We start from the raw sequence: 24,509 nt of genomic DNA, 5'->3' as shown, positions 1-24,509 counted from the left end.
ATTGCCTACTTGCACCAATTGCTTCAAACTTCCTGCTCCTCGTAGGAGACTTTCAACATCATACCCTTTTTTCTTGTCTAGTAGCTCTTTCTGAAAACTTCTATTGGGGTAGACGCAAACACCAACCCCATGATGTACTCTGATAATTCCACCTCTGAGAAGTCATAGAGTTTGCCTTTCTCCTGGCACCTGCTCACGAGTCGGTCAATAGTCTTTTTTGATTGCTGTCTGTATGTCATCAGCTCTAGGCGATGAATTCTGAAGTTAATCCTGATCTTGAACTGGTCGTCGAACGTAGACCATAGTCTTGCTGGGTCCTTCTGTTCCACTTTAGAAAGTCTGAGGTGTTAATCCTGTGTAGCCCATCATTACCAATTGCTGTTTCAATCTTGAACGCTTGTTTTTCCAGCTCCATGACAGCCAGATCTAGGAAAAACAACTCCATCTATTGTTTAAAGAGTTGAAACTTGTGGAGGAGGTCTTGGCCTTTCTAATTCATGGTATATTTAGTGGACATGGTGCCAAATTCCCAGTATCAATAATGCAGCTGCAGCTTCCCCCTTTAAATTGCAGCAGTTTTTTTTGGGCCTGTCCTGGAGGGGAAAAAAAACTTGCAGGTCCACTGTGTCTGCAGTGTTGAGCTTCAGTCACGCCTAGAACTTGTGCCTGCAGTATGGGATTTCTGCCTGCGATTGGGGAGGTCCCTCCAATGAAGCACTAATAGTGGGAAAATACGGCGCTTAATGGCAAGAACGATCTGCAGCTTTGATAAGAATCTACCTTGGCCGCTGTTTTGAGTGCGATTCTGCCCTTTATCTGCTGTTTCTTTCTGGTTACCATTGATCTGAACAACCCCCTTTGTCTTGAGCACTCACTTTATGCAAGGTCATCAAAACGATTCAAAAGTGAAACTGACAACAGGAGGTCAACTTTTTGACATGTCACTTCTTTGTAAACAACTTCTCCTAAGTGTCCAAAGTTCTCTATTGAGCTGGAAGCCTGGTGGTTTCCCAGAATGGTTTGTTTTCCTCAAGACCTCTTAGTGCCCCCTTTTTTAAAAAAAAAACGTTTCCAGGGACTGTTTTTCAAAGTCAAGTGGCCTTTACATGACCCTTTTCAAAATCCCAAAGTTTAACATTTCTTCAATCTTTCAAAAATGAATCCTCAAAACATATATTTAACAAACAGAGGCACTTTCGTAACCATATGTATATGACTCTGCAGGCTAGTATGTGTGTGCACGTGTGCATTCTTTGGAAGTAGTGTGCGGTGCAATCTTTTGGTCTAACCTCAGTCTCCAAGGTCTTCAAGTGTCTATTTTAGCTGGAATTTAGCTGGTTACATGCTTACCTGTTCATTAATGCTTGGTACTCCCACTAAAGAACTAGGTGACCAGATTAACAGACTTTGAGATGGTGGATCTCTAGGGTGATTTGGATTGACTATTCCAGTGTAAAACCAGGTTAGATTCACTTTCAAAGGCAGAGTTTCTGTATGTCTATAAACAAATCACATGATTTTCATCGTGCTCACTTATGGGTAGTTTTGTATTGTGGATCTGTGACCTCTAGATTTGAAACTATCTGGATCAGTGGATCAGTTACACTTGCTCTCAAGTTGACCATTAGAAAGTTTCCTCTTTTTATCAGTGTTGACTAGATCTCCACACAGGTTCCAGATTAGCCACAGCTTTGCTCAAATCCATTAGATGACTTGGTTCCTCCTTTTTCTTTACATTTTAAAATACCATATTTTCATGCAAGCTTAAAAAATACTTTTTGTTTTCTTTTATTGAGGGTTTTGTCTGTTTTTAAACAGCTGCTTAAGATGATCATTCACCATAAATAGTTTTGTTTTAGTCTGACGAAGATACAGATAAGGATATACTTTAATACCATTTACAATTCGATTGTAATTCTGATGCGGTTTTCTTGTCTGAGTGAAACCACTGATCATTTTGTCCTAACCTTAGGCAAGAGGTAGATGGTTCCATCTGTTTCAGAAAGCTGGGTGCTTCCTGACACATTTTGTTTTAATCTGAGATCATCCGACTTGTTCGTCCAGACCAAATGATTTCTGATTCACCTGCTCTGTGTGTCTCTCTGCCACTTGCTCACTTACCCACCTCAAGTACCTGCCAGTTTGTATGATCACCTAACCTGATTGTCCCTTGTGATTCAAAATTCACCTGCTTGCCCACCTGTCCTGAGTAGGATCTGCTCTGACTGCATGTCAACGTCATTTGCAGGCCCAACACAAGTGTGTGTCTCAATTGCCTCCTTTCTCCCCTTTTCTCTCTTTTTTTTTCTCTCCCACCCCCTCCCAACCCACCCAATCTTGTCATCTTTCCTGAATGCCACTTGTCTGCTGAAATTTTGAAGTGGAGGGCACAAAAGGACAAGTTTTAAAAAGTCAAAAAGGAGAAGCCAGAGTTTGAGAGAGACAGGCATAATTGGCAAAGGAGGAGGGAGGGGTAAGAGTGTTTAAATAAAAGATCAAGGAAAAGAGAAAATGCATAGTGAAAGAAGAGAAAAGAAATGGGTGGAGAGATCAATTTTAAACACCTGCTTGTACCTATTTCCTAGGCTAAAGGGGACAAGAGAGTGCACGCTTTTTGGTGGTGCTTTCTTACTCCCTCTTCCCCCCCCCCCTCTTTTTCCCCCCACCCCCATAAAAAAAAAAGATGGAAGCTACTGCGTTAGTTAGGTTTTGGTGATATTTATTCTTGAGGATAGCAGCTGAGAGTCAATGTGGACATTTAAAAAAAATATATATATTTTGCTCCAACGAAATTAATTGTACTCATCCCTGATGTTACAACAGAGGTGGGAGGAGTGCACTGTTTATTCTAGTTTCACTTTTCCACAGGTCACAACATGTATTTAAATTTTTTCCTACTCACCGATACGGTCAATCATTGACTCTATTTTTATCCCAGAATAAAACACCCCAACCAGATTTCTTTAATAAAACAACAAAAGTATCAGTTTATTATAAAATAAGTCTTAACCAGTAATGAAGTAAAGCATAAACACACCGATTTAAAACATTAAAGTTCCCCTTTTCCCTTAGCCACACACACACACTCTCTCTCTCTCTCTCTCTCTCTCTCTCTCTCTCTCTCACACTCACACTCAAACACACCCGTTAAACGCAAAAATAAAGGAATTTTTACTTTTAGAGCTCTATTTCAGACAAAAAACAGGCTGAATACTTGCTCATCCACACTAACGGAGGTGCTGCGTAGATCACTTCAACTATTGATGGAGGTGAGTTTGTGTCAATGACTTGCAATAGAGTTTACGGCAGCAGTTTGCAGTTTTACAATTTAGTATTTGAATGTTTATAATTGAGAGAAGTGTGATAACTATTATTCCCTCTAAGATGCATTATACATGTTACATAAATATTCCATATCGAATTCATCTGTCAGCATGCAAAACAAAACACTGCAGATGCTGGACATCTAAAATAAAAACAAAACTAAAATAACATTTCCAGCTTTTTCTGTTTTTATTTCATTTATCAGCATGTCATTTTTAACCATCTTCAACAGACTCGTTGAGGATGTGACTGAAGAGGTAAATGTTTTCAGAAGAAAAGGAGAAATATAACTGCAGTTGTACTTTAGGCACATGCATGTGTATGTGGAACCAAGCTGGTAAACATTGAGGATTATGAAGTACTTTTACAGGAAATGTTAATGAGGTTAATCAGCAAGCATACAACACATTTGATTAACATTTTTTGCAAGCTCCAGATTATCAGTTGACTCCAATTGAATTGAATTAGCATGCGAGTAGGTGCACATGAGCTTCGGTTGCATGATGCAAATAGAAAGTTTTAAATTCAGGCTTTGAGTAAGTTGTACATCAAATGTTTTGTAAGTAATCATATGTAGCCGTGTTCACACACAACAGTATTTTCCACCCAAGGATCTGGGAGAATTCAGAGTTAAAGTTTTTTTTAAAAAGTTAAATTTATGATGGCACAAAATTGCTTTCCGTCATATTGCTAGGGTGGATAGAGTTCAGAGGAATAGGGAAAGTTGCTATGTACACCTGTTCCCTTTTTCCTGTATTTGTTTGTTTCCATGCTTCTATACCTATTCTCTCCTGCATTGTCTACATTAGTAAGCCATCAGTTATTGCATTGTAGAGGTCTTTAAATTACCTTTGAAATGTTGTGAAAGTAGAGGTGATGTTGATAGATATAAGCAAGCTTTGGCTGAGCTCAAGATTGCACACTGCAGAATTAACGTTAACGAAGCTCAAATAAGACTGCAGATTCAAATCCCTTATTTTTTCCCAATGAATGTGTCGAACAGAAATTGTTAATGCTGTTTTCATTAACTCTTATTAAAAAAAAAAACAAGCTTGATTTTTAAGTAAAAATCTCATTCGTGTCTAGACTTAAGTTTCCAGTAGACACCACTAAAAGCTATCAGAATGAGAACTGTTACTTTTCCTTTTTCCTAGAATAGGAAATGGAGATTTATCAACCCTCTATTGATGATGTAGTGATAATGCCACCAGCATTAATCAGAGATTCTGTGAAACCTATTAATTTTTTGGGAATTGTAAAAAGCTGGTTTCTCCAATGCTAGTAATGTGATATCTGCCACTTTCTCCCAACCTGCTTTTCTATCCACTTCTAGTTCCCACTTGGTTTCCAAGGAGATCTTCTGATGTGTGCCTGCTCTGTTCTCCCTATTGTCTGTTCTATCTCCAATAAGCAGATACATGGAATATTTTACTACCGGCATTCTAAGTTGGTCAAATGTTTTCTGAAAAGTATGTGCACAATTCTCCATTTTTCTGAGGATTTCAGTAAACTGACAGGGGAGTTGAAAAAGCCAACTGAGAGTTATTTAATTGGTAAGAGAAATCACAGTTAAAACATTAATTTAGCACTTTTAAGAACATTACAAAATAGATAGCATGCTTAGCATTAATCTTCCATACCGTTCACATTCCCAGCAAGAGTTTCCCCCATCAATTTCTTCCCCCTGGTCTCTCATACATTCCCCAATCTTTTCACCCACCATCGCCCCCATTGATGGTCATGCCTTCGGCCATCTAGCTCTGGAATTCCCAACCTAAACCCTTATTTTTCTCTACCTCCTACTGTTCAATCTCACTTAACGGAGTCCCACGTAAATATTTTGCATACATTGACTTAATGAATTTGGATATTTAAGTTGTGAAAAACGCATGCCCCTTATTGATACTTTGAAATGTTGACATCCATGAGTCCATGGAGAATTAAAATTTTACTTCACAATCATAGAATGGTTACAGCACAGAAGGGGGCCATTTGGCCTGTCATGTTCTGTGCTGGCTGTCTGAAGGAGCAATTCACCTAGTGCCACTCCCCAGCCTTCTCTCCATAGCCTTGCACATTCTTCTTTTTCAGATAATAATCCAAGTCCCTCTTGAATGCCTCTATTGAACCCACCTCCAGTGCATTCCAGAGTCTAACCACTCGCTGTCTGGAAACATTTTTCATGTTGCCATTGCTTCTTTTGCCAATTACCTTAAATCTGTGCCCTCTGGTTCTCAATTGTTTCACCAATTGGAACAATTTCTCCCTGTCTACTCTGTTCAGCCCCCTCAGTATTTTGAATACCTCTATCAAATCTCGTCTCAACCTTCTCCTCCAGGGAAAACAGTCCCAACTTCTCCAATCTGTCTTCATAACTGAAGTTCCTTATCCCTGGAACCAATTTTGTGAATCTTTTTCTGCACTTCACATGCCTTCACATCCTTCCTAAAGTGCAGTGCCCAGAACTGGAAGCAATATTCCAGTTGAGGCTGAACCAGTATTTTATACAAATTTAACAAAACTTCTTTGCTTTTGTACTCTATGCCCCTATTAATGAAGCCTAGGGATCCTGTATGCTTTATTAACTGTGCTCTCAACTTGTCCTGCCACCTTCAATGACACAAAGTTCAGGAATCAATGAATTTGTTTTCCTTTGATTTAACAATTTAAGCATTTAGAAGCTTGAAGTTATCCAACAAACACAAATTTGCTTTTAACTTCGTATGCCTTGCAAGTTTTTTTTTCATAATTGCTTTTAGCACCTTATTACTTCCTTGGTCACCTTTTACTATCTCTATTTTCTACTGCTGTGATTTTCTTAGGTAAATTAACAATATTGTTCAATCATTTCTAAAGATCCAATAGCCTGGAATATTTAGTTCCCAATCATGCCCAGCTTGTAGCCAGGTCTCCCATAGCTACTACATCATATCCTTTAAGCTGAATTTGTGCTTTGAACTCACTTGTTTTATTTCATAATCTACCTGCATTTGTGTACAGAACATAGAAACATAGGAATTGTTAGATAAAGAAAGAACAAGGTCTATCAAGTTTGTCATCTTCTATCCTGGCACTTGTATGATAGGACAATAATGGAGTTTGTTGATTAATCATAGCAATTGATCTCGTTCAATTAGTCTACAATGAACCCAGGCATGAAGTGAGGAAAATTCCAGTGGTAGAAAGCTTTGGGAATCATTGGTGCAAAGTCACCTAATCCTCCATTTTTTTTTGTAATTATATCGAAATCTTAGTGCCACCTATTAATAAATTGTTGTTTTTCATATTGTGGAGATAGATCTGGGAGCGACAGAAGCGGATGAAAATGTGAGGATTTCTAGCACCATGTTCTATTTACTGAAGCTCCATTTGATAATCATAGAAAGACAGTCTTTGTGTTCCAGCCACCTAAACAAATACAAAACATGAAAAGTCCTTCTGGCTCTTTTTCCTGAAGTCTGCTGCTCTACAAATTGGCAATATTATAAAAGTGCAGGGACAGAGTTTTGTTTGTTCTGTTAATGAGAAAATATCCTACAACAGCCTGAGGAATATTGTTAAATGTGATAGGCTCACAGGCATCTTGAAGTTAACAGGCAGGGATCACATAGGTTGACAGCGTGACAGTGGAGCTCTGTAATGACATACGAATAAGGTTTACTTTGTCTTGAGATACAAATGTGATTAGAGAAAATATGACACTAGAAATGAAATGCCTCTTTAACTGATCAAGCTGGATTAATGTTGATCAGCCATTGCCAAGGATGCAGGAATAGAACGGATGTGGTTCACAGAATAAAATATACTATTGACTGTCTGTCCAATTTAATCTGAGCTGTCATGTATCCTGAATGAACTCAATATTGTAATTATATAATTTCCATTTGTTGTCCTGTTGAATACTGGGCTTTTTATTTCTTCCTTTTCTCTCTTCAGTCCTGCCATATGGAGCAAAAGCATGGATCATGAGATTCAGGCATGTGTATCATTTAGTCATTGTTATCACAAGAACATTTTCATAATTGTAGACCATATGGCAGGTTTCCCATCCATAATCTTAACCACAGATAATTTGCTCTCACTCAGTGTAGATGTGTCCCATTCCTTAATCCTGTGCCATGCTTTGTTGGAAAATTAAAGTAGGAGGAGTGCAATTATTTTACTATGAAACCAGTGTTTAGCAACTTGATGGTTCAGTGTTGAAGAATATGCAGATGTTCCAAATACTCCAGTATTCTGAAGTGGAAAGTAATTGATAGAAGATGTAGCTGATATGGAACATTGTTAATGGTCTGATAAAGGGATTAGTCAGAATTCCCTGGCCATTTAATTCACCCACACATCTTCATGCTGTCATAATAAAGATGTGTTTTTGTTTCCTGATAATCAAGGGAAGCTGTTGTCTGTATTGTGAAGCTTCAGACTCTGAGGCTAAAACATCCATAAAGCTGAACATTGCTCCCTATTCCAAACAAAGCTGGGTTGGCCTGCATAGGGAAAAAGATCACCTCCCGAACTCTCAACCTCAACCACCTAGAAGGACAAGAGCAGCAGGAGTATGGGAACACTGCCACCTCCAAGTTCTCTTCCAAGTCATACATCATACTGACGTGGAAATATATTGCCATTCCTCATCGTTTCAGGGTCCTGCAACTTCTTAACAAACAGCATGGTGGGAGTACCTTGAATCTAAACTGCATTGGTTCAAGATGGAGGCTCACTACCACCTTCTCAAGTGAAGTTCGGGATGGGCAATAAATGCTGGCCTTGCCAATGATGCCCACATCCCATGAATTAAAAAAAGGTAGTTACCTGCACAGTAAATTACTGAAGAAAACTGTTACGTTTTGATGGTGAATGTATGAGCTAGCCTGAGTTTGCAGTTGCGTTGCACACAAATCTACTGATTTTTGAGACCCTTCATATTTTCGAAATATTTCAGACTCTCTTTTCTCTAAGAGGCAGTGCTATAAATAGCATCTCCTATGAGCAGGATGCTGGGGAACCAGATGATTGCCAGAATCAAATTAATAATTGAATCTCCATACAAGTTTTGAAGAATTGTGAAGGTCCAGTATTCATTATTGCTGGTCCCATTTTCAAAATTATTTGTCCATTAGCTTTTCATTTTATTTTCAAAAGTTAATTTGCAGCTTCTGTGTATTCTTTACATCTGTTTATCATAGTTACCTCACCAAAAGAGATGAGCAATTTCTTAAATAATTTTCTCAGCAATTTCTTGGATGTAAATCATTCAAAATGCACATTTTAACAAAACTCCACCCTATATTAACTTAAATACTGGCTGGAATTTTATGCCACCCCAATGAGCGGGATGGTGGCGTGGGGGGTGGTGTGAAATAGAGCGGGAGGCTCCACTACCGCCTCCACCGCCCTTCACATAGGGCAGTGGTGGGGCAAAAACGGGCCGCCCACCCCATGCCAATCAAGGCCCTTAAGTGGCCACTTAAGGGCCTTTGCCCACCTCCAGATGAATTTTATGCGTGGCAAGTGGGCGTCCTGGAGCTGGGAGAAGCCGCCTGGGAAAACCAGTGGCTGCTGATGGTCCTGGCAGGGGGAACCCAATGGTGGGCCGCTGCTGCTACCCCAACCACCCCCAGCATCCAACATGCCACCCTTTCCGTCTCTCCCCCAACCCCTCACCCCCCCCCCCCCCCCCCCCCCCCCCACCACAACTGACCACCCTTGCCTTGCCGGGGCCCGACTGATTGCCCCCGGTGAGGCACCCAAAACTTCCCCTTCCTCCCGGCTCCACGTATTCTTCTATCTTCAGCTGGGCTGCTGTCCCGCTGATGGGCCGGCAGCTCAATGAGGCGGGACTTCCTCCCTCAAGTGGATGGAAGTCCTGCTTTGGAACAATTAAAGCCTGGGGACCCGTAAAGTACAGAACAGATCCCCAGGCGAGGCGGAAGCGGGTTCGCCACCAACTTTTACATTGGAGGCTGGCTCCTGTCCGCCCACTGTAAAATTATGGCCACTGTTCCAATTTTAATAATGCAAAGTAACTTGCACGATGCCTTTCGCCCCATCCCTCAAAAAATATTCACAACCACTTCCCTTCCACGAGGCCAATGTTTGTTCATTGTATTGATGTTCTGTACTCCATCCAGCACATTTTACTTGCTATCTTTTAGTCTTTTCTCACCACTATTTCTACATCCGATTGCTTTCATTTGCACTTCTGTGGTACCTTTTTCCCTAAACTCTGCTGAGTAAAGAGAAACAACGTACAGTTAGTAGACAAAATACTGCGGCGAGCACAAGGGTGAAGACCAGTAAAAACGAACAGAAGAGTTAAGACCAGGCTGAAAGTCTTGCTTCGAATGAGGAGCCAATTGTATTTGTATTCTTGTGGGTCTGTAGTGCATCAGGGCAGATAGCAAATCACACTTAAGCACATCAAAGAGTGCTATAATATTGTCTGGTACAGTTGAAGGACCTTGAGTAATACAAGTTAGTCTAAAAGTAATGTGGAATCATACATGTGATCCCATTTCTTAGAAAAAACAATTTAAAAAATGTTATTTGAACAATGTAATGGCTCAAGGGGTATTATTATGCACTTACTATGATAAAATTCTGCATTTTCTTCACTACTGGTGTAACTGTGAGCAAAGTGCAAATTGATGGTCCCTTTTGAGGGCTGAAAAGAGTAGCCATCATGTCATTATTAGAAAATGCATTTAGAAATACTTTACCTTTTAGAAAATGTTTTAAAATAAATGTTACTTTATTTATTTTTTTTATTTTATTTTTATTTCGAGATACAGCACTGAAACAGGCCCTTCGGCCCACCGAGTCTGTGCTGACCAACAACCACCCATTTATACTAACCCTACAGTAATCCCATATTCCCTATCACCTACCTTTTACTAGGGCAATTTACAACGGCCAATTTACCTATCACCTGCAAGTCTTTGGATGTGGGAGGAAACCGGAGCACCCGGCGAAAACCCACGCAGACACAGGGAGAACTTGCAAACTACGCACAGGCAGTACCCAGAATCGAACCCGGGTCCCTGGGGCTGTGAGGCTGCGGTGCTAACCACTGTGCCACTGAGCATATTATTCTTGGTGATTAGAATGTGGAATTCTTTGCCACAAACCAGGAATTCCTCAGGGTAGTGTCCTAGGTCCAATCATCTTCAGCTGCTTCATCAATGACAATCATAAGGTCAGAAGTGGGGATGTTCGCTGATGATTGCACAATGTTCAGCACCATTCGTGACTCCACGGATACTGAAGCAGTCCGTGTAGAAATGCAGCAAGACTTGGACAATATCCAAGTTTGGGCTGATAAGTGGCAAGTAACATTCGCGCCACAAGTGCCAGGCAATGACCATCTCCAACAAGAGAGAATCTAACCATCTCCACTTGACATTCAATGGCATTACCATCGCTGAATCCCCGACTATCAACATCTTAGGGGCTACCATTGACCAGAAACTGAACTGGAGTAGCTACATAAATAATGTGGCTACAAGAGTAGGTCAGAGGCTAGGAATCCTGCGGCGCATAACTCACCTCCGGACTCCCCAAAGGCGATCCACCATCTGCAAGGCACTAACTAGTCAGGATTGTGATGGAATACTCTCCATTTGCCTGGATGGGTGCAGCTCCAACAACACTCAAGAAGCTCGACACCATGCAGGACAAAAGCAGCCCGCTTGATTGGCACCCCATCTACAAACATTCACTCCCTCCACCACTGACACCCGGAGGCAGCAGTGTGTACCATCTACAAGATTCACTGTAGCAACGCAATAAGACTCCTTAGACAGCCCCTTCCAAACCCACGACCTCTACCAACTAGAAGGACAAGGGCAGCAAATGCATGGGAAGACCACCACCTGCAAGTTCCCCTCCAAGTCACACACCATCCTGACTTGGAACTATATCGCCGTTCCTTCACTGTCGCTGGGTCAAAATCCTGGAACTCCCTTCCTAACAGCACTGTGGGTGTACCTACCTCACATCTGAGGCATCTTAGTGGCGCAGTGGTTAGCACCGCAGCCTCACAGCTCCAGCGACCCGGGTTTGATTCTGGGTACTGCCTGTGCGGAGTTTGCAAGTTCTCCCTGTGACTGCGTGGGTTTTTGCCGGGTGCTCCGGTTTCCTCCCACAGCCAAAGACTTGCAGGTTGATGGGTAAATTGGCCATTATAAATTGCCCCTAGTATAGGTAGGTAGGGGAATTGAGGGAAGGTGGGGATGTAGTAGGAATATGGGATTAGTGTAGGATTAGTATAAATGGGTGGTTTATGGTTGGCACAGACCTGGTGAGCCGAAGGGCCTGTTTCAGTGCTGTATCTCTAAATAAAAAAAAAAAATTAGCATTTGTTTTCAGTCAAGTCAGACATTATGGTTGTGTGTAAAATTTAAAACAAATTATACAGCAGCCTGTGGCTCCCATTTGTGGTTGGAGTTGATATATACTGTTGAGGTACTGTAGAAGGAACTTTACTTTTACCTTCGTTCTTGCTGTTCCTTGCCTGAGAATGTTAGATGACAAAATCCACAGCGCAGCATCATTTGAGTGTAACTGCGAATCTAACTTGAAATCTTTTTGGGCCGGGTGGTGGGGGGTGGAAGCAAAGGGTCACAAGTGTCATAACCAGCTGAATAGCTTGTCCTGTAAGATCGACCAGTTCACCATGTATTCTTTCCACATTAAAATGTAACTACAGTAAAAAAAAAATTGTTATCCGCTTTGCGCCAAACCTGAGGTGCCGGGTAATCGCAAATTCCGGTTAATCAAGAGTCGTAGTACCAAGCCAATAGAATGCAAGGGCTTTAATTTTAAGAGAAATGATTGCATGCAAAGAACAAGATGTAAAATACAGAAATCTTGCAGAAAAGATACATAGAATCTTGAAGAGTAAAACCTAATAAATTACACTAAAACACTAGATGTAGAAGGTAATGAGAAGATAAATCGCGATACAGTGTAAGCACAGCGACACGAGATGGACTGCCGGCAGCATTCCTAACTGCAGTACAGTCATGTTGAGAACAATCCGCTGCACTTGGGAAAACTCGGCATTGGGAGACAAGCCTCGGAAGATTTCGGGAATTCCGGATAATAGAGTTTTCCGGTTGGTAAAGTGCTGGATAACAAAGCTTCGTGCTTGAAGTAAACAAAGGTGAAAATCTGCCAGCTATTCAGCCGAGATAGTTGTCCCAGTGCTAGTTGGAACTCTATTATGTCATAGATATAAAGAAAAACTGCAAATGGGGAAAATGTTAATTTTCCGCGTTGGCAATTTTTTTTTTGTCTCTGCTATTAAATTCATTGCCATTTTTCTTATAGGTAAACCCATCATGATGAAGTTCTGTTCCTCTTCATCAGAGTTTTGCCAAAGAATTTGTACCCAAAAACATTCGCATTTTCCTGATGCTGATAGCATTTGCTGTTTTTTATATTTTATTTTTAGATTAAAGGACTTCATATTTGTGCATGAATGAGTTAATTTTAGCTAATAGAATCTGACGGGCAGATGCTCTGATTCTGTTGCTGTTTCCCATTTTTAAGTCCTAGGGGAAATGACTAATTTCCAATTTTACCTGAGCTTTGAAGACGTCACAAGCGTTCTTAAAGGCACTGATCACATCAGAGGGGCTGGAAAGGGAACATTGCAGTCTGCTAGAAGAGCTACATGCTTTCATGATGTCTCACATAACAAAACACATCAACAGCAATACAATTTCACACTGAAATAACTGTGTGCTTTCTCATAGAAGATTAACGTGGTCACTAAAAGTTGCAGTTTTGGTTTGATGGTCTTGTCAAAAGGACCTTTTTTTTTTAAATTGAATTTTTTTTTCCTTTCAATTGCACACAACTTTTACCAACAAAAACCCTATAATTCCCAGATTGTCGTCTGGTAGTACAGAACTTGAATATTGCTGAAAATAGAGGTAATATGTCAAAGCTTTCCATCTTGCACTAATCAGGACAATCTGCAAGAATACTGATGTAAAGGAAAACAACAAATTTATACTGTATGAGAAGAGAGTGCTGCTTGGTTGGCAAGTGAACTCTGATTGATTGGTAGAGGCATTGCCAGAAACTTACTGGGGCCAAACTTGACCAGATCCCAATGGGAAGGTTCAGCAGTCTAAAATTCACCAACTCATGTATGTGGCCAGAGACACAGAAACTAAAACACAGCTGCTACCACATTTTTCACCATTTGCCCTGATTGAAAACTTAAAACACTAGCTGCATGCTAGTGGGAGATGGGATGTGGTCACGTTTGGCCCCAGTAAGTTCCTGGCAGTGCCTGTTTCTTCATCCAACAGTCTTCCCGCTGCCCCCCCCCCCCCCCAACCCACAACTTTCCCTGGAAAACTGGAGAAATGCCAAGTGGTCTGGAGTCTGTTCCTGGAGCCCCTGTCGCTTCAAACACTTGCCCATCCTACCTCTCTAGCACAGCAACGCACCCATTAACAAGACCTGAACAAACATCATGTTTCAGTAAACCAGATCCTCCCCAGACCTGATTGCTGTTGGAGCTGAATAATAAACAAATTGTCTTTAACTTTGTACCAAGCCACTTCACAGGATTATTATTGAACAAAATTTGGCACTGAGCCACATCAGGCAATATTAGCACAGGCAGAGGTAGCTTTTAAGGAGCATCTTAAAGGAGGAAAGGTGGGAGAGAAATTGAGGTTAAGGAAGGAAATTCCAGAGTTTAGTGCCCAGGCAGCTGAAGGTATGGCCAACAATGGTGGATGCACAAAAGGCCAGAATTGGAATGTACAAGTATTGGAGGAGCGCAGAGATCATGGAGGTTTGTAGAGCTGGAGGAGGTTAGAGATGGGGAGGAGTGAGGCCATGGAGGGATTTGAAAATAGGTTTGGGAATTTTAAATTTGAGACTAGGAACGAATGTAAATCAGCAAGCGTTGCAATGTGTTTGAACAGGATGTGGTGCAAGTTAGGAATCAGCTAGCTGAAGTTTATGGAGGGTGGAAGATGAGGCTAGCCAGTACAGCATTGAATTTGTCAAGTCGAGAGGTAACCAGGCATGGAAGAGGGTTTCGCCAACAGATGAGCTGGGGCAGAGACAAGCAATGAATGTAGGTGATCTTGGTGAAGGAGCTCCCACTGCAGGCACTCCTGCCAAGAAAGTTGATACACTCCTCCCATTAGCACAGAGTTTCAAAATATATAATTGTTATAGGTTTAATTTTGTAGTTTTACTACTGTTTGTTTTCTAACTAGATCTACACAAAGTTGAATTTTAACCAATGTCTGTCACAAAAGTCTTGAATGGAACTGGTTCAGCAATTCTGTATTTTTCTACAAAAGCAAAATAGTGCACATGCTGGAAATCTTAAATAAATACAAAGTGCTGGAAGTACCCACTAGGTCTGGCAACATCTGTGAAGAGAGAAATAGAGTTAATGTTTCAGGTCAATTACCTTTCATCAGAACTGGGAAAAGTTAGAAATGTGATAGGCTTTATGCAAGAGATAGGAAGGAGGGTGGGAAAAAGAGCAAAAGTGAAGGTCTTTGGGTGGAAGACGGGAGAGATTAAATGACAAAAGGGTTGGTGCTGCAAGGTCAATTGAGGAGTAATGAGACAAGTAAAGAAACCCAAGATGTATCTCGAGGAGGTGCGAATGGCAGAATGGTGAATAGCTGCTGTCTGAAAGCAAAAACAAGAGTAAAACCAAAACCTGCAAAGAAAAAGTAAACAAAATTGGGGCAGAGGTTAAGGTCTGAAATTGTTGAACTCAGTGAGTCCAGAAGCTGTAAAGTGACTAATTGAAAGATGAGGTGCTGTTTCTCAAGCTTATGTTGAACTTCATTTGAACACTTCAGGAGGTTGAGGACAGAGTTTAGTGTGTGAGTAAGGTGACCAGAAGCTCTGGGTCATGCTTGTGGACTGAACAGAGCTGTTCTGCAAAGTGGTCCCCCAGTCTGCGTTTGGTCGTCTCCATGTAGAACAGACCACATTGTGAACAGTGAATACAGTAAATTGAAAGAGGAGCAGATAAATCACTGTTTCACCTGGAAGGGGTATTTGGGGCCTTGGATGGTGAGGAGAGAGGAAGTATAAGGGCAGGTACTGCACCTCCTGCACTTGCATGCAAAGGTGTCATTGGAAGGGGAGTGATCGAGGAGTGGACCAAGGTGTTGCGGAGGGAACGGTCCTTTGGCATGCTAAAAGTGAGGGGAGGGGAAAATGTGTTTGCTGGCAGAAATGGCTATGGATGATTTGTTGAATATGGAAACTGGTGGGGTGGAAGGTGAAGACAAGGGGAACCCTATCATGGTTCTGGGAGGGAGGGGAAGGGTTTAGAGCAGAAGTGTGGGAAATGGGACAGACATGGTTGAGGGCCCTGTCAACCACAGTGGGGAGGAACTCTTGGTTGAGGAAAAAGGCATATCACAAGCTCTGGTATGGAATATTGCATCATCAGAACAGATACTGTGGAGACATCGAAACGGGGACAATGGAACGGAGTCTTCACAGGAAGCAGGGTGTGAGGAAGTGGTTGAGGTCGCTGTGGAAGTCAGTGGGGTTATAGTGAATATTCGTTGATTGTCTATCCCCAGATATGGAATCGGAGAAGTTAGGGAAGGGAAGATTTGGAGATGGACCATGTGAGGATAAGAGAAAGGTGGAAAATGGAAGCAAATTTGATAAAGTTTTCCAGTTCAGGGCGCGAGCGGGAAACTGCACTGATAAAGTCATAAATGTACTGGAAAAAGAGATGAGGGAGTGGACCTGACTAGGACTGGAGCAAGGGATGTTCCACATATCCCACAAAAAGGCAGGCATAGTGAGGTCCCATGCAGGTACCCATAGCAACACCTTTTGTTTGGAAGAAGTGAATGGCCTTAAAAGAGAAGTTGCTCAATGTGAGAACAAGCTCAGCCAGGCAGAGGAGGGTGGTGGTGGACGGAGACTGGTTGGGCCTCCAGTCAAGGAAGAAGTGGAGTGCTGTAAGCCCATCCTGCTGGGGGATGGAGTTGTAGAGATTTTGGATGTCCATGATGAAGAGGAAATGGTTAGGACCAGGAAATTGGAAACTGTTAAAATGACAGAGGGCATTGGAAGTGTCATGGATGTAGGCAGGAAGAGTCTGGACAAGGGGTGAAAAGAGTTCAGATAGGAAGAAATTCGTTCAGTGGGGCAAGAACAGGCTGAAACAAAAGATCTACGAGGGCAGTCCTGTTTGTGGATCTTGGGAATGAGGTAGAAACGGGCTGTTCGGGGTTGGGGTCTATAAGGTTGGAGGTCATGGAGGGAAGATCCCCAGAGGAGATGAAGTCAATGACAAATCCAGAGACTATGGTTTGATGTTCGGTGGTGGGGTTATGGTCTAGAGGGAGTGTCGGAGAGTTGGCATTCAACTTACTGAAATCAACCACTATTCTGTGTCTTGGGAGAACATATGACCTTTCCAAATTTGTTCTACTCATGAAACTGTTGGTTTCTCTTTAGTATGGAAGTATAAAAATTGTTACAAGAAGGTGATCATCAAACAGTTAATCCAAAACAAAAATGCTTTAATTGGCAGGCTGGTCAGCTTATCCATGGCTTGTTTAAGCACTTGCCTTTCGTGTTAAACACAGATTTAAAGATGAGGTGAGAAAGACAATCCAGTCTCTGCTTTCCCGGCCCCTTCCCTCCATCCTAAATTTACCATGTTATTTCATAACTGTGCTGCACTTCTTCAAAACAGCTAACTTCATGATGAAACAATGTGCAAATGCTACAGAAAAAACTCTATGAAAGCTATAGAAATATATATTTCGTATTTAAAAATATTTGAGCCTTTCTTCAAGTTTTCAAGAAATTAAAAAGAAAATATAGCTTCTTGGAAAAATGATCATTATGTGATATTCTGACATTTCCACACCAGTGTCTCTAATATTGTAGTGTAACTGCTTGGCTTTTTGCTTCATCTTAGTTGGATTTGATTACTTGCCATGACAACAAGATGAATGTTTGCCTTTGTTGCTAAGGATCTGTTAAAACAACTGGGTCTGGTTTGCACTGCTGAGTTCAATTAGGAGGCGCCTGAGGAAAATGGATATGAGTAACTATGTACCTTTTTCTAATTTGGTAAACATATTAAAAATTTGATAGTGCAGAATGTCATTTTATTTTCTTTCTTTTCCAGCAATGGGTATGAAGTTGGATGTATACTAAATACAGAATTTTCCAGATTTGTGTCATTAAACCTTGAGTAATATAGCAAGCATATTAACTTTGTACAAATGTCATAGTATGTTACCTTAATTTACCTTACAAATCTGAAATTGATGAATAAAGTCAGCTCTAACGGAAGATGTTCTCTGTTTTGATCTGACTGTAATGTAGCTTATGCTTTTTCTTTGGGGGTGTGTTTTTATTCCCATATCTCATTAGTGCGAATAGACATAAGGAAAATTCAAATTGCAGATCTCTTTTGTTCAGGGGCTGGTTCACTTATCATTTTTAGAAAATAAGTTTGGTTTCAAAGCATGGAGGGAGCAGAATTATCTCTCCTGCTAGTAGCATTTCCTTATTAGTTGCCAGAGCACGATAACCTTATCATTGGGAGATTAGGTAGTCAAGGGATAGGTAAGCGGATCTGTTTTAGAGAAGGGCAGAGATATGGGGGTAGTGGTGGGTGTGTGGGCAGAGGGTAGATGGTTTCAAGAGATTATTGGATGTCCTTCTGGAGAGGGAAGGCATTGTGAGATATGGCAAGAAGGCAGGTAGGTGCAGTTGAGAAAAAACAAAAGAGAAAAAGCATTCTTGAACACTATTTCCTGAACTAAAAATCATTTTTTAAAATTCATTCATGGGATGTGGGCATCGCTGGCCAGGCCAGCATTTATTTCCCATCCCTAATTGCCCTTGAGAAGGTGGTGGTGAGCTGCCTTCTTGAACCGCTGCAGTCCATGTGGGGTAGGTACACCCACAGTGCTGTTAGGAAGGGAGTTCCAGGATTTTGATCCCGCGACAGTGAAGGAATGGCGATATAGTTCCAAGTCAGGATGGTGTGTGACTTGGAGGGGAACTTGCAGGTGGTGGTGTTCCCATGCATTTGCTGCCCTATCCTTCTAGTTGGTAGAGGTCGTGGGCTTGGAAGGTGCTGTCTAAGGGAATAATCTGTCATGAAATAATCTGATTCCTTGGTTAATGTCTGTGATTGCTTGCCATAGAGTTGGGATGTATTTGGCATTCTTCTAATATATATAATCTGATCCCGTGGTATTGCAATATATACTGGTGACAAAGTGTTTTCACTGTATAATAAGCATTTTCTTTACCAAACCTTGCATTGGATGTCGAAGTACTTAATTTAATCATTAGAATCTCTTAAAATTCATTTCATTTTTGCACATTGAAATGTTTTGATCATGATTAAAAGTATAATAGCACTGAAAATAAAATGTCCAATCTGATTTACACTGTGTACAAATTAATTTCTGGATACAAGGACTTCTTTGTTGCATATATTAAAGGGAGAGATTTTTGACTATAAAGCATAAAGACATTTTTTCCCCCCCACCAGCCCATACATATCTGCAAAACTCAGTAAAGCTGAACAGCTTCAAAACAACACAAGTTTTCTATGCTCAGTTACTTAGACTGTGGACTGCTTTCAGGCATGGACTACTTTTGTTTCTCACCAAATTTTAAATTATAAATTTGATTCTGCAATATTCCAAAAATTACTGTAAACTTCAGGTTGGCTTTAAGTATGACCTTTTTCAATCTAAGAAGCAATTATAAAATATAATTACAGCAAAAATATAGCATCAATTTACTAAACAGTTATATTTGTTACAACAAGCACAATTTTATGCCTCCAACAATATCTGTCACTTCCACCCACTGCAGTTAGTCATTTTGTGTCTTCCTTGCATGAGACTCTTAATTCAGTATTAAGTTATATAAATTTTAGGGTTGCTCGTTTTTATCTACTAACAGTTATATTGAGTCTTAACCTAATTTCTTCCTAGAAGCTTTAAAGCTATAACCAAGGATTAGGAAGGTTTCTATCTCATTTTGTGGGTTGGATTCAGTCCACAATACTAACCATCCTCTCAGAATCCCTTTCTGGCCATTTTACCATATTCAGTAAGTTCCTAAAATATGATTTCACTAATCTTTTCCCATTTGCCTGCTGGAGACACCCTCCCTTCATTATGACAAACCTATCTGCAAGACTCTTTCTGCTATTTTGAACCTGGCCATAAAACACATCCAGGTGTGAATGCACCAGAATATTTGATTTCTAAATTTGTCAATAACTGGTGTGTCTGTTTACTTTCCTTTTTTATATTCATTCATGGGATGTGTGAATCAGTCGCAAGGCCAGTATTTATTGCTCATTCTTAATTGCCCTTGAGAAGGTGGTGGTGAGCTGCCTTTTTGAACTGCAGTGGTCTGTGCAGTGTAGGTACACCAACAGTGATGTTAGGTAGTGAATTCCAGCATTTTGACCCGGTGGCAATGAAGGAACGGGGATATATTTCCAAGCCAGGATGGTGTGTGACTTGATGTTCCGATGTACTTACTGCCCTTGTCTTTCTAAGTTAGAGGTTGCGGGTTTGGGAGGACCTACTGAAGCCTTGGCGAGTTGCTGCTGTGCATCTTGTAGATAATACACACTGCAGGCACTGTTTGCTGGTAGTTGAGCACTTTTTTTTTGTGATGAAATAACGGGGAGAATCTTAACCCTTTCTCTTTCTGTCTCCCTGTCCCACCAACCAGATAGGGGCAATTAAAATGGGGTTGGAATTTCTTACTCTATTCCTGCTGTGTCTTGGAACTGACTTCTAGTTTTACCTGAGGTCTAAGTGGGGAAGCAGTGGTGGTTTCCCCACAAGCACAAACCTGCTGGGAACAAGAGCCACAGCCAGCAGAGGTCCAGTAAGGGAAGTTTTTAAGAATATTTTGTGAGGTTCCATGTGGGTCAAGAGGAGCTGGCCCCTAAACAAAATCTTTGACCTCCTCAACCATGATTCCGTTCCTTGATCCCTCGCAGTCACTTAACATGTGCTGTGGACCATTGTCCCTGACAGTTTCCTCTGAGCCATGAAAGTTTTTAATGGTTGAGCAGCCACTCTCCACCATCTTCTTGACCCCAGTATCTTGAAAGTAAATACCACAGAAAAATTATAGGACAGATATTTGTCTCAGGCAGTTTTAAGAGTATTCATAAGTTATGCTGAAATACCTTCTTCCAACCCAGTTCAAATTATAAATTTGATTCTGTAATATCCAAAAGTGGATACAACAGTACATATGATATGTGAAGTTTCTGTGGCATTTGTGAGTTTGTTGTGAGCTATGAATTAGAATATGAACATGGAAAAAATACATTTACAAATCAAAAGTTTGGATCCCTCCGAAGAGAGGACTTTAAACTAAATAGTGGTTCAGGTGAGGGGAACTTTAGAAAATTAATGAGAAAAAGCTAGGCAATAGTGCAGGGTAGAGATATGGGTGATGATACCAGAGTGTGACAGGAAGGGGCATAACTTACAAACATAAGAGTGCAGCAGCAAAATAAGGTCAGAGCGAAAAATGGTAACAAGACAGAATTAAATGCTCTTTTGTGAATGCTGTGTGCATTCAGATACAATATGGATGAATTAATAGCACAAATAGATATAAATGAGTATATGATAGCCATTAAAGAGAGACTTGGTTGCAAGGTGACCAAAGCTGGGAACTAAATATTCAAGGGTATTTGACATTTCAGAAGGATAGGAAGAAAGGAAAAGGAGGTGAGGTAGCTCTGTTAATAAAGAATGAAATCATGTCAGTAGTGAGAAATGATCTTGGCTTGGAAGATCAAGCTGTAGAATGAATTTGGGTGGAGATAAGAAATAGAAAAAGAAAGTCAGCGGTGGGAGTAGCTTAGAAGCCACCAAACAGTAGCTACTCTGTAGGACAGTATAAATCAAGAAATAATGGGGGCTTGTAGGAAAGGTACTGCAATAATCGTGGGTGATTTTAATCTTCATATAGATTGGACAAATCAAATTGGCAAAGGTAGCCTGGAGGATGAATTCATAATGTTTTTGGGACAGTTTCTTGCAATAGTACGTGCTGGAACCAACCCGGGAGCAGGCCGATTTAGACCTAGTAATGTGTAATGATAGGATTAATAAATTACCTCATGGTAAAGGATCCTCTAGGCAAGAGTGATCATAACCTGGTGAATTTCACATTCAGGATGAGGAATCTGGGTCTGTAACTAGTGTTTTACTCTTGTAATTTATTTAAGTTAATGAAGGTAGAGTTGGCTAAAGTGGACTGGGAAAATAAGTTTAAAAAGTAAGACCGTAGCAAAGCAGTAGCAGACATTTAAGGAGATACTTCAGAATTCTCAACAAAAATATATTCGAGAGAGAAAGAAAGACTCTATATGAGAAGGATGCAGCATCTGTGGCTAACTAAGAAAGTTAAGGATGGTATCAGATTGAAAGAAAGGGCATACAATGCTGCAAAGATTAGTGGTAGGCCGGAAGGTTGGGAAAAGTTTAGTAAACAGCAGAGGCTGGCTAAAAAAATGAAGAGGAAGAAATTAGAGTGAGAGTAAACTAGTAAGAAATAAAGAAGCAGATAGTATATAAAAAGGAAGAGAGGTAGTTAAAATCCCTTAGAGGATGAGACCTGGGAGTTGTTAATGGGAAACAAGGAAACGGCAGACACCTTGAACAAGTATTTTGTCTGTTTTCACAGTAGAAGACACAAAAAGCATCCCAAGAATAGCAGAAAATCAAGAGGCAAAAGGAAGGAAGGGAGGAACGTAAAACAATCGCTATCTCTAGAGAAGTACTAGGAAAACTAGTGGGACTAAGCGCTGACAAGTCCCCTGGACCTGATGGTCTGCATCTTAGGGTCTTAAAAAGAAGTGGCTGCAGAGATAGTGGATGCATTGGTTGTAATCTTCCAAAATTCTCTAAATTCTGGAAAGGTCACAGCAGATTGGAAAACCGCAAGCAATAGCTCTATTCAAGAAAGGGGGCAGGGGGCGATAGAAAGTGAAAACTATAGGCCAGTTAGCCTAACATCTGTCATTTTGAAAATGCTAGAATCCATTATTAAGGAAGTAGTAGCAGGACATTTAGAAAATCAAAATGCAATCAGGCAGAGTCAAATGGTTTTATGAAAGGGAAATTGTGTTTGAGTTCTTTTGAGGATATAACAAGCAGGGTGGATAAAGGGGAATCAGTAGATGTAATATATTTGAATTTCCAAAAGGCATTCAATAAGGTGCCACATAGAAGGTTAATACACAAGATGAGTTCATGTGTTGGTCCTAATATATTAGCATAGACAGAGGAGTGGCTTACTAACGGAGTGTCAGGACAAATGAGGTATTTTCTGATTGGCAAACTGTAACTAGTGGAGTGCCGCAAGGAAGAGTGCTGGGGCCTCAACTATTTACACTCTATATTAATTACTTGGATGAAGGGGCCGAGTGTATTGTAGCCAAATTTACATATAATGCAAAGATAGGTAGGAATGCAAGTTGTGAGGAGAACACAAAGGGTCAGTTAAGAGATATAGATCGGTTAATTGAGTGAGCAATAATTTGGCAGATAGAGTGGGAAAATGTGATGTTGTCGATTTTGGCAGGAAGAATAGAAAAGCAAAATATTATTTACATAAAGACTGCAGAATGCTGCGGTACAGGGGGATCTGGGTGACCTTGTACGTGAATCACAAAAAGTTAACATGCAGGTACAGCAAGTAATTAGGAAGGCAAATGGAATGTTGGCATTTATTGCAAAGGGGATGGAATGTAAAAGTAGGGGAAGTCTTTCTACAACTGTACAGGCATTGGTGTAACAGCACCTAGAGTACTGCATATAGTTTTGGTCTCCTTACTTAAGGAGGGATATACTTGCATTGGAAACCGTTCAGAGAGGTTCACTAAGCTGATTCCTGGGATGAAGGGGTTATCTTATGAGGAAAGAGTGAGCAGGTTCAGCCTATACTCATTGGATTTTAGAAGAATCTTATTGAAACATACTCGATTCTGAGTGGGCTTGACAGGGTAGATGCTGAGAGGATGTGTTCCTTCGTGGGGGAGTCTAGAACTAGGGAGCACAGTTTCAAAATAAGGGGTCTCATATTTTTAACATGGAGATGAGGAGGAATTTCTTCTCTGAGAGTCATTAATCTTTGGAATTCTCTTTCCCAGAGGAGAGGAGCCTGGGTATTTGAACATATTCAAGGCTGAGTTAGACAGATTTTTGAGCTATAGGGGAATCGAAGGTTATGGGGGTGGGGGGGGGGGGAAGGCAGAAAAGTCAAGTTGAGGCCATGATCATGTTGAATGGCAGAGCAGGCTTGAGGGGCTGAATGGCCTACTCCTGCTCCAATTTCTTCTATTATGAACGAAGCTTACAATGTTACCTAAAAGTTAGAGAACAAGAAGAAAATAGCAATAGATTTTTCTACGAGATAGAAGTTCTTGTTAAAATGTCAATTTAATGTTACTTTAATTTTCTCCTTTATCAGGAACCTTTACCAATATTGATATAAATGAACAGATGAGCAGCAAAGATCTTGACAAAAATATTGTGACCAGAAAATAATTGTTCTGTGGTTTGGTTGCTAATGGTTATTGGCCAGTATCTAAAAATAAAGTAAAAGCAAAATACTGCGGATGCTGGAAATCTGAAACAAAAACAAGAAATGCTGGAATCACTCAGCAGGTCTGGCAGCATCTGTGGAAAGAGAAGCAGAGTTAACGTTTCGGGTCAGTGACCCTTCTTCGGAAGAAGAAACGTTAACTCTGCTTCTCTTTCCACAGATGCTGCCAGACCTGCTGAGTGATTCCAGCATTTCTTGTTTTTGTCTAAAAATAAAGTGGTTGAATGATGCATTTAGTTTCTACTGAGGTTGAAGGGAGCTATTCTTTGGAATGGGTTTGTAGGAGTTGCTTTATGTGAATGCATTAATGTTACATTTGGAGGATAGCACACCTGATTGTCAAATTTGCCTCCTGTTGAGTGCAGGTTTGTACCAGGAGTACTAACCTATCAAATATAGGGGTAAGTTTTTACATGTTTTTATTTACGTAGGAATTTTCTGCAGACTTTCATACTTTCAGATACTAGCATACAGATATGTTTACTGCTTTTGTCTCAGATGAACAGACTGGGTCTTTTTTCTCTCTCGGA

The 24,509-nt window shown here is 40.7% G+C and overlaps 1 protein-coding gene across 5 annotated transcripts in view; it reads left to right on the top strand.

Annotated features, from left to right (window-relative positions):
- The window catches only part of LOC137346500 (rab effector Noc2-like), a 252,244-nt gene that overhangs the window by 8,296 nt on the left and 219,439 nt on the right, over nucleotides 1-24,509 (top strand). The window contains exon 1 of one of the 5 annotated variants that reach the window (XM_068009962.1): nucleotides 17,377-17,430. The exons of 2 other annotated variants lie outside the window; for them this stretch is intronic. In XM_068009962.1, the coding sequence (XP_067866063.1) occupies nucleotides 17,395-17,430 (36 nt within the window). In that variant the 5' untranslated portion in view covers nucleotides 17,377-17,394. Of the gene's footprint in view, nucleotides 1-17,376; nucleotides 17,431-24,509 lie in introns of those variants that run through there. 2 more of the 5 variants (XM_068009965.1, XM_068009964.1) reach the window with 2 other exon arrangements.

Source organism: Heterodontus francisci, chromosome 30 (genome assembly GCF_036365525.1).
Source record: "Heterodontus francisci isolate sHetFra1 chromosome 30, sHetFra1.hap1, whole genome shotgun sequence".
Lineage (NCBI taxonomy): Eukaryota > Metazoa > Chordata > Chondrichthyes > Heterodontiformes > Heterodontidae > Heterodontus > Heterodontus francisci.
This window is presented reverse-complemented; position numbering and strand designations above follow the sequence as displayed.